This window comes from Bufo bufo, chromosome 1 (assembly GCF_905171765.1).
Source record: "Bufo bufo chromosome 1, aBufBuf1.1, whole genome shotgun sequence".
Classification (NCBI taxonomy): domain Eukaryota; kingdom Metazoa; phylum Chordata; class Amphibia; order Anura; family Bufonidae; genus Bufo; species Bufo bufo.
Window position 1 is genome coordinate 569,722,170 of NC_053389.1, and position 11,564 is coordinate 569,733,733.

Below are 11,564 nucleotides of genomic sequence, written 5' to 3' on the forward strand. Positions count from 1 at the left end.
CAATCACAGTCTGCTTAAACTAATAACACACAAATAATTAAATGTTACCATGTTTTTATTGAACACACCATGTAAACATTCACAGTGTAGGTGGAAAAGGTATGTGAACCCTTGGATTTAATAACTGGTTGAACCTCCTTTGGCAGCAATAACTTCAACCAAACGTTTCCTGTAGTTGCAGATCAGACGTACACAACAGTCAGGAGTAATCCTTGACCATTCCTCTTTACAGAACTATTTCCGTTCAGTAATATTCTTGGGATGTTTGGTGTGAATCGCTTTCTTGAGGTCATGCCACAGCATCTCAATCGGGTTGAGGTCAGGACTCTGACTGGGCTACTCCAGAAGGCGTATTTTCTTCTGTTTAAGCCATTCTGTTGTTGATTTACTTCTATGCTTTGGGTCGTTGTCCTGTTGCAACACCCATCTTCTGTTGAGCTTCCGCTGGCGGACAGATGGCCTTAAGTTCTCCTGCAAAATGTCTTGATAAACTTGGGAATTCATTTTTCCTTCGATGATCGCAATCCGTCCAGGCCCTGATGCAGCAAAGCAGCCCCAAACCATGATGCCCCCACCACCATACTTCACAGTTGGGATGAGGTTTTGATGTTGGTGTGCTGTGCCTCTTTTTCTCAACCCCACATAGTGTTGTGTGTTTCTTCCAAACAACTCAACTTTGGTTTCACCTGTCTACAGAATATTTTGCCAGTACTGCTGTGGAACATCCAGGTGCTCTTGTGCTCTTGGACAGCAGTGGCTTCCTCTGTGGTATGCCCCCATAAAATCCATTCTTGTTTAGTGTTTTACGTATCGTAGATTCGCTAACAGGGAGGTTAGCATATGCCAGAGACTTTTGTCAGTTTTTAGCTGACACTCTAGGATTCTTCTTCACCTCATTGAGCAGTCTGCGCTGTGCTCTTGCAGTCATCTTTACAGGACGGCCACTCCTAGGGAGAGTAGCAGCAGAGCAGAATTTTCTCCATTTATAGACAATTTGTCTTACCGTGGACTGATGAACAGCAAAGCTTTTGGAGATACTTTTATAACCCTTTCCAGCTTTATGCAAGTCAACAATTCTTAATCGTAGGTCTTCTGAGCGCTCTTTTGTGCGAGGCATCATTCATATCAGGCAATGCTTCTTGTGAAAAGCAAACACAGAACTGGTGTGTGTTTTTTATATGGCAGGGCAGCTGTAACCAACACCTCCAATCTCATCTCATTGATTGGACTCCAGTTGGCTGACACCTCACTCCAATTAGCTCTTGGAGAGGTCATTAGTCTAGGGGTTCACATACTGTTTTCCACCTGCACTGTGAATGTTTACATGGTGTGTTCAATAAAAACATGGTGACATTTAATTCTTTGTGTGTTATTAGTGTAAGCAGACTGTGATTGTCTATTGTTGTGACTTAGATGAAGATCAGATCACATTTTATGACCAATTTGTGCAGAAATCCATATCATTCCAAAGGGTTCACATACTTTTTCTTGCAACTGTATATGCTAAGATTTATGGTGGCATTATATCTACAATGTTATGGATTTATTTTTGCATCAGTCTCCCACCCTTATAATTTTCCATATATATGGTGCTCATCCATGGTCCTTTCCTCTTCGGGATTCTTCAGCTGGCTGTCATTTTGTCTGCACAACATAGGACAAACTCTGACAATGCCATGTGCAACTTTTCATGCAGGGGAGGAAGAACACCAGCTGGAGAGGCCCAAGGGAAAAATGACCTCTCCCATTAGCATTACCCAGTAAACACCTCATAAGTAATGCTGTTGGACTGATGAACTGTGGAAATTCCTTTGCAAAAAGTCAAATTTACAGAATATTAATATTCAAAATATTTCCTGTTGTTCAGTATAGGTCTACATCCTTTAGTATAGCTAGCAAAATTGGACTCAAAAAATGTGTGAGCTGGAAAAAGGCAGGCTGGCTGGCTAGTTTGGCCAGACGTTATCCTTCCCAACCTTCCTATATAAATGCTCAGCAGACTAAGACATTCTGTTTGCGGCTTATCTCCCAAGACCACAAAGGCTGAGCGATGGAAATCCACCATCTGCCATTAGGGGGACAGTCAGGTGGCCTTCATAATAGATGGTCAGCCAGTTCCACCAAAATGAATGTATGGCCGGGTTAAGCCATGTCGATCATGGTTTGTCATCTGTTTGTATCACTTATCACCAAACATTATTACTTTTAAAAAAATAGCGAAGAGGTTTCAGTCTTTGAAATACTAATACTGTAAAATACTATACGTTTCCTTTCCTACCTCTGCTAACATGTTACTAAATAATGTCTGCTTCACTCTGTCTCTACTTTATTCCTTCTGCTGCTTTCCTGTGCTCAGAGACACAACAGAAAACTCACCCACTCAGGATGGGTCTGAGTCTTCAAGTCACCAAAGTACTGATGAATAGAGGTATTGTACAAAGAACATATGATCTGGTCACACTGTGCATGGAAATCCATATATCCGTCATATAGTTCTGCATGATCGCAAAACTTCAGTGTAGTCCATTGTACTCTGGTTCTGTCTCCTTTAAAACCAAATGAGTAAATGTTTTTCATTATGAGAAATGATTATTAGTGTTTCCATGTAAGATCATAAAAGTTTAATAAAAAAATAAATAAAAATAAAATATATATATATATATATATATATATAAATATATTTAATTATTGTACTGGCCATATAGGATACATTGCTTCATAGTCCTATTTTATATATTCAGTAGAGATGAGCAAATCGATTTGTCAATTAATCAGATTCAACCAGAATTTTGTAAACATTTGAGGTGGATCCAAATTGAGATGGGGAATATGAGTTCCAGGAGACCTCTGTCTCATACACAAATGTCGAGGCCAATTGGAGCACTTACAATACAGGTAGAATTGATTTGGACCCTAATCGAACCCAAATTGAATTTTGCTCATCTCTATTATTCAGCCTTTACTGGTTATTGTACAGGGCGAAAGGGTAAAAATTGTTTTTTAATATAGAATACTAAAATTCTAAATGTGGTTTTACTGCATCGGTTTACGCTGCCAATCGGGGATAGGGCCAGCCTGAACCATTGCTTTTATTCCTTGCTGTTTGGTATACTTACATTTTTTCTTTTAAAGGGGTCCTGTGGGAATTAAGAAAATGTAAATACATAAATATTACTTTTATTATAAATATATTCCAAAATATTTTTGATTAGTTATAATGACTCATTTTGTCTACGGAGCAAACATTAGGAGAAATAAAATGGTCTCCGTCTGATTAGTGCACACAATCTGTCCTAACCGCACAGGAGGACAAGTTACTTCATAACACTGAGCTGAAGAGCTGCCTCATTCTCATTTATGATCCTGAATATAGTTTAATATGATCTTCAGCTGAATCTCAGTAGGAATAGAGTTCATGAGGAGATATAAAATACAGAGAGGAGGGTATGTGGCTAATGAGCAGCAGCACTTGTATGCAGTATCCATTACCACTTCTGTCCGTCCTCTCTGTACTTCATGTCTTCTCATGAACTCCATTCCTACAGAGATTCAGCTGAAGATCATATTAAACTGTAGTTAGGATCATAATCCCCGACGAGCAGAGAGGAGGATGAGGCAGCTCTTTAGCTCAGTGTCTGAAGTAACTTGTCCTGCTGTGTGATTAGGACAGGTTTTGTGTGTACTAATGGGACGGCGGCCATTTTATTTTTCCCCTGATGATTGCTCCTCAGACAAAGCAAGCAATAATAACTAATATAACGTGTTTAGGAATATATTTATAATAAAGAAATATTTAAATATTTTCAGTAATTTTATTTTCCTGGAAAATCCTTTAAGGATCACTGGATCTCACATTATTATATTTTTATTTTTATTTTTCAGGACATACCATGACAGTTGCTACCTAGACGCTGCCCTATATTCGGAATTAGCTGATGTCCAGTGGTACGGACAAGAAAAAGCCAAGCCTGGGACTCTTGTGTGAACCTATAATTACAATGCCATTTGGAGATCACCTCACTGCCTCTCATTTGCCTTACCCAGATGCACTACCATCCCACACCAGCTTCAGCTACAAGCACTTTTCATTTGAAAAACCTACAAGTGAGGAAAATTATTGAAGCCCCTGCTCCTTGTACGTACAGCACTCCCTGGAGGCCCATGTTGCTACTACTGACTATTGGGTGCCTCCTTATCGGTGTAAATTGACAAACTGTGAAGGACTCGCTTTCATACTCCACTGGAGTCATTTTGTACTGGTTGGGGGATCATCACTGCTTAATCACTATTAATATCATTATACGGAAGTGAAACTCTAACAAGATGAAGATCTCATGTTTAGGCTAACAGAGCACTAGTAAAAAGAACTTTTTATTTTGCCTTGGTTATTTTAATCAAGGGGTGATATTAAATTTTTCTACATCCATGTTATTATTTCCTTTTTTTTTTTTTTTTGAAGTATACAAAACTGGCTAATTGTCCGAAAATTGTGTTCAGTTCAATTCTAACCAAAGATAAAACAGGAGGGTTGCTAATTAACTGCTACATAGTCCTTAACCTGTCCATGCCACTGGTGCTGACATGACACATAGCAATGTGTTGCACTCACTTTTTTATGCCATTGGTTTATAGTTAAAGCATACCATTGTATTAATATTACTATTCCATGAGGCTAATTATGCAGTTACATTTACCATATAATAGTACAGAAAATATTTTACTTTGCAACTAGGAAAAAAAATGACTACCAACTGTGATCGACCAGTTGTGTATTCATGGGGATGTTCTCACTTTAACATGTAGACCAGTTAGTTCATATACCGGTATGTACTGCTAGAAATCTGGGGATGACATTACAATATTAACATATATAAAATGCTACTCAATCCGATAAAGTAACACAATTACAGCAGTTTACCTCTTAGACTTGTAAAGATGGCCATACACCTTAGTATAAGGGTCCATTCACACGTCTTTAAGTGTTTTGTGGATGGCTGGCACTATGATAGAAAATGCCTATTCTTGTCCGCAATAGTGGACAAAAATAGGACATGTTCTATTTTTTTGCGGAGCCGCAAACCGGAACTTCGGGACCGTGGCCCCATTGAAAATGAATTATGCGGAATGGATCTGGACAATTCATACTGACGTCTGAATGGAGCCTAAAGTTGATAAAAATTGAAAATTTCAACCGACTGATGATAGACCATTGTCGCCTGCAAAAAAGTCGGCCATGTTTGAAATTTTTGTCTGCTAATTGGACAAAAGATCTTTGAAAGAAAATTTCCAGGAAAGTCTTTTGTCCATCACCTGATTTCATTGAACATGTGTTTGTGTAGATGGCACCATCCGCTGCCGGCAAATTATGATTTAGGTGACCACGTGAAATATGATCTGCTGCCAAAAAACAATTAGGTGAGACACATGAAAGCTCCACTTACCGCATGTACGAGTGTACTGCTTTAGAATCCGTTCATAAAGACTGACAGGTGCGTTGGTAGCATGGAAATATGGTCTAGTATTTGCTGCAAAAATATATTACATTTAATTGTCCCAAACTTTTACTACAAATAGTAGTAGACCATATCATCTCCAGACTATGCACTAGAAATCGGTGAATACATGAAGGGTTTACATAAGCTGTTAGCCTGGCTGCTGGCACTACTGCTCACTCGTTGGCATTATAAATCACAATTTATTTTCACAAGAATAATGGTGCAGATATTTCCTGGTACAGAATTCCAGGAAAATGCTTTGTGCACCATGTGGTTCCCAATGCCAAACATCCTGAACGAATGTGTGCACATTTACGATCACCACATGCTGAATATAGCGACGCTGCCTATAGAATTAAGGTTAGCAGCTCAGTAGATCATCGGTACAACCTTTATTATATTCATCATAACCAAACTCTTCATTCATTATTCACTTTACATTAATTGTAGCCACCAGACCACCATTTATATGGCCGCATGCAACATATGTGTCAGCAATATTCACATAGGTGAACGCACATTTCACAGTGAAAGTGCCCTTAACATGGGGGAAAAAAGCACCTTTCATATTGCTGTTTGGTGCTATAAGTGTTTTATAACAGCCTCTGTGCCATTTCTGGAAGGGATCATAAGACATGGAAAACTTGGGCCTAATCTAGTAGACCAGTGTTCCTCAACTCCTGTCCTCAGGGCCCACTGCTGGTCAGGATTTAAGAATATCCCACAGAATGAATACCTGTGGTAAGTCTTGATGCATTGACACTATTATCACCTGCTGAATACTAAAGAAATCCTGAACAAATGACTGGGAGGTGGGCCCTGAGAACTGGAGTTGATGAACACTGTAGTAGACAGCACTCTAACAGTGACGAGGACAGAAGTAAAATGTAGATGCTCATCCCAATATCAGACATGGATGGATGCACCTATCCTGCTTTTCTATCAGTTTGGTACAGGTTAGTGTATCAATTGTTAGGACATAAATAATTACACAGATCATGAAATTACAGCGATTTATATAGTCCCTGTAATCTTAGCCCAGATTAGTTAAAAAAAAAAAAAAGTAACCTACCAATACAATGAAAATCTATGAACCTCAATAAAACCCCTATACAAACATAGACCGAACTTGGAGGTACCTGGATATCTCAGTGCCCCTTGGGTTCACATCACATTTTCTGTTTGTTTTATCCCTGGCCAGCGTGTGTTATCCTGTCCTTGATGGGACCTGCGCTGCCAGAGGAGGTATGCAATTTAAGATGAGGCATAGGCCTTGTTATAAATGACCTGCCCCCTCTGGCTCTCCATATGCCGGAATGAGGTCTAAGCAGCTCAGTCATTATCTACGTCAGTTTCTGGTGTAAATAATGTAAATTGTAAAAATGCAGACTGTGACTAGAAAAGTTTTGGCTTTTCTACACCCAAAACAGGCATAAGGGGAATGGCCATCTAATATGTATGGGGTGTCCCAGCTTTCTCCTAACAGCAAATTTCAGGGAAGGGGGGACAACAAAGGATTGGCTCATGGATTTCAACATATCTGATCCTTGGAGAAAAGCTGCCACCAGAGGTGTCTAGCAGCAGCTTTCACCCCTCTCCACAGTAGGGACACATTGACTATTGGTTGGCTTACTTTGAGACAGATTTTTATAACAGAATTATGGTGCAATTTTGGTTCAAAAAGGTGCATCTTAGGCCCTGCTCTGCAAAGCTATTGAAATTCTGTGAGTGGAATTAATCATTCCCCATGCTACTTTTGTGGCGCAAAAGACTTGCAAACGCCATGTTTGCAGCTTTACGCCGACCTCGCCTCTTTCTCAAATGGGGGTGGTGTGGCAGAGGCGGGGTCAGTGCGCCTGACACATTTATCTTTCTTTGTGGTAATTTTCTGAAGACATTTTGGTGCCCAGACTGCTATAGTATGCACCATCTTTATAAATTAGGCACATCCTCTGGCAGTCAGGGCATATCAAAGACTGGCCTAAATTTTTATGTGCCAAGTTGCACCAACTTGAACCACTTTTTAGACTGATTTTTGACACAAACACATTAGTAAATCTGGGTGTATATATTTAGTAAGAAGCAGAAGTGAAATCAAGTGTTAGAAATATTACTGAATATTTTAAGATGCTCCCCTATTGATCCATTCCAAACTTCATGGAAACTTGCGTGAAAAATGCAAGATGACAACATACCTAATACTTAACTTTTATGATTCAACAGTGGTTTGGGCAGAAAAAGAAATAAAAATAAAATTAACGGTAAGTCAACACCCATACCATGACCAAAAGTAGGAGCCTGCTGGAATAATAAGAAAAATGACTGGTGAAATCATTCAGATGATGGAAATTTTTGCCACATCAGATCTTTAAATTTAGTAATATATGGGCAAGTTTTAGAAATCTTTCCTCTATAATTATATTGAATGGCGGTGGTGATTTTAATAAAATACTAACTGGTAAACACTTAGGGGGACATTTACTTAAGCTTTAATGACAATTACGGCACAAACGGCATTTGTGCCATAATTTGTGACTTTTCTGAACTGGCAAGAAAAGGGACAGGGCTTCTCAATACCCACCAGATTTAATATAACTTGCGCCAGAAACTGGTGTAAGCTCTTAAGCTCAACCCGACTGCTGTTGACTTTTTTTCTGGCGCCTGGACTGCCAGAGATGCAACTAATTTATTAAAAGGCACATCTTACTCCCAACACAGGGAGATCAAGACTGGCATATGGAAAAACCAGTCTTGATAAATGTCCCCTTTACTTCACACTTGAATATCCATGCAACATTGTTAGGATGTATGGTTAGTAATAAGTAGTTATTAAAGAATTATAAACTATAACACGTGAGCAACTGAATTAGCTTGAATAGCTGGGCACACTTTAAAGGACAAATCCATAAATAATAGATGGATTTTTTTTTTTTTTCGGATATAATTTTTTTTAAGGCACTTTTTAGCAGAGAGTCCCACTTAACACTCTTTGTCAGACCAGGAGGGTTGAGGTGTGGAGGACTCAATTAGCGCACCATGCCTCTCTTTGCTATCCCAGTCATGTGGCCGATCTGAACTTTTCACGTTATTCTAATGAACGCAGTGCTCCTCCGTGGGCAGATTAATCTAGACCTATCAACCAATCAGTCATTCCAATCCACCACCTACTATTTTAATGAAGATTACCTTGCAGACAAATGCTCCTCTCCTATTGAGAACTATTCTCTCTGAGATTACTGCTGCAGAAATACAATAATTTATATTTAATTACCAATGGCCTAGTACTGAAGAAATGAAAAAAAAAAAAAGTAAAATATTGAGTTAAAAAAAATTACTCATTGCCTATGCACAGTAGACTTCCTCTCAGTGATCCTATTGAATGACTTGCAAACCATCCTTTGTTTGGGAACAATAACTTGCTTAACCCACATGCTAGAAATCCAACTGCTGTCTAGTTTTACAGCAATAGTCAGTAGGTTCACATCTGTGTTAGTAACGCCGTTAGTCTGTTTCAACAGAGGACTACCATAGTTACAATATCCGGCATAGCCAGGCACAGCCGGATCCCCATTCACTATAATGGGATCCGATGAGTTTCCAGCATAAATGCTGGATATGGTAACTCCATTAGCCTGCTCCTCTGCTGGAACAGACATAATGGGTTGTCTGCTAAATGCTACTTTTCCATTTGACTTATTGGGCATGTTAAGTAGGGAGGTCCATTGTCTAGAGCTGCTTTTACATCTGGAGGACCACTAGCATCTTTTGGTTTCTTTGGGTGCTGTATACATTATCATGGTACTTGTAGCTTTAGCAAACCTCTGGAATGCCTACAGTGTAAAGAGGGTTGTACGAACCAGGCAACTCCTCAGGTTATACACTACATTGTCACTATGCTATAAGTCCTTTTTTCCCCCAATATTTCCTAACTCATAAGTATTATTGTACACAAGCAGTTCTGCATCCCTTTTGTCGTTCTCTCCTGTGTAACCTTAGCATACTACTGGATAATTACAATGGGCTATTGTTTTATACAACCAGACTACCTGGTGTATACTATGCTGTAAGGCAAGTTATTTTTTCTTATGAGCAGTTGAGTGTTGGAAAATAGTAACCCATATATGATTTTTTTTTTTTTCACCCAGTATTAGTTTTAGTTCGGAAAAATAGCAAACCTCTTTTTTCAGGTGCTACCAAGATGACCAGTTACTGCTTAGTCAACTAGGTGTAAAGTTTTACATTTATTAATGTCAATAGTTTTAATACAAGTTGTGCAAAAAAATTAAATTTAGCTTCACCCCTTAGAAGACAACAGAGCGGGTGATGCCACTCGTCCACTGACTCTTTAAGGGGTTAAATAATTTAGGTTGCGCCTAAACAACATTCTAGAGCATGTAAAATTCCTTTTTTTTTTATTCTGTTCAACTGTAATCAATGAAAATATGTATGTTGTAGAAAAGTTGCAGAATTTTTCAAAAGAATTCTGTCATTAATTTATTCTTTTTGTATTAAGAATTTGTATAGTACCTTTACATTTTGCAAAACAGTGTTGTTGACACTTCCTTAATAAAGCATTTTTAAAATCAAATGGTTTATTCTGGATGCTAAATGTCCCTTTAAATAACTACAGAATCAAGTTACAAACTACATGTAATAAATAAAGCAGTACACAGTCTACTTATAAGTTGTCACTGAAAGCGTACCTAACCTTTCAACAATCTTTGCATTATGCGGTAGTAGAGTGTAAACATGAGGGATAACATTAGTTCTGGTCATTATATGAATTGTATCTGACGTGGGTTTTTTTTTAGCAGTTTTCATCTGTGCATACGGAATGTCTAGTTTTCAGTTCTCCTAGACCTGCTGGTCTAGACCTGCATGCAATTCACTACACACAAAAAGTAGAGGAGAACCTTCTCTTACTCAGAGCAGCCTCAGGATCATGGAGAACATTACAGAGAAGTACTACATAGTTGTGAATAAAGCACTTCTGCTGAGATCTAAACTTTTTATTTAGCTGTGCAGTCTTTTTGTGTGTGTGTGTGTGTGTGTGATTGAGCTCCTGCTCACTTCCCCTTCCTCCCCCCTGGTCCTTCTGTTAAGCTGATCCATCCTTGTGGGGTTTAAGACATTTTGCAAAGTGAAAAGGGGGGAAAAGAGTTAGCAGTTAATAAAATGAGAACTAGACATGTCTCACTGATAAGACCTATTACAAAGTTTCTTGTGGTTGCTTGTACTATTGATGTATGCAAAGTTGTGTGAAAAGTTAGTACCTATTGACATATTGAGAGTTCATCCACATAACCGCTACACAACCTCCTGAAACTGATGGTCATGACTTCCCTAAAAACATCTAGTCATGTGCTTGTAGCAAATAAATGTGGTTCCCCTAGGTAAGTACAGCACTATATATTAGTATCTTCACCGGGGTGTAAACAGATCTTATAGCTAAACCCCATATCAAAACTTATTAAGGTTGTATGATAAATTATGATTTTTTTGTTTTACATGGAGGAACTTTTTCATTAAAAAGGTCATGCTCCTTCTCAACCACTTTACCTGACTTCTATATGAGAAAAAGTGGAACAGGTGCTTAAAGAGGACCTTTCACTAGTGTACAAACTAAAAACTAACTATAATCAGTGGGCAGAGCGGCGCCCAGGGGTCCCCCTGCACTTACTAGTATGTCTGGGTGCCGCTCCGTTCGCCCGGTATAGGCTCCGGTGTCTGTGCTCCCTCTTTTGTACTGGACTGATTTTTTGTATGAGGCGTGTCCCTTGCTGCAGCAATGGCCAATCGCAGCGCACAGCTCATAGCCAGGCTATGAGCTGTGCGCTGCGATTGGCCAGCGCTGCAGCAAGGGACACGCCTCATACAAAAAATCAGTCCAGTACAACAGAGGGAGCGCAGACACCGGAGCCTATACCGGGCGAACGGAGCGGCGCCCAGACATACTAGTAAGTGCAGGGGGACCCCTGGGCCCCTCTCTGCCCACTGATATAGTTAGTTTTTAGTTTGTACACTAGTGAAAGGTCCTCTTTATAGTGCTCCTTCTGAACACCATATTGC

At 39.2% G+C, this 11,564-nt stretch overlaps 1 protein-coding gene across 4 annotated transcripts in view; it reads left to right on the forward strand.

Moving 5' to 3' along the window:
- The window catches only part of FRMD4A (FERM domain containing 4A), a 337,700-nt gene extending 331,656 nt beyond the window's left edge, over positions 1-6,044 (forward strand). For all 4 annotated transcript variants that reach the window (XM_040413154.1, XM_040413152.1, XM_040413153.1 and 1 more), the window contains exon 23: positions 3,883-6,044. In XM_040413154.1, coding sequence (XP_040269088.1) covers positions 3,883-3,985 — 103 coding nt within the window. In that variant the 3' untranslated portion in view covers positions 3,986-6,044. The remainder of the gene's footprint in view (positions 1-3,882) is intronic.
- The last annotated feature ends 5,520 nt before the right edge of the window (positions 6,045-11,564 follow it).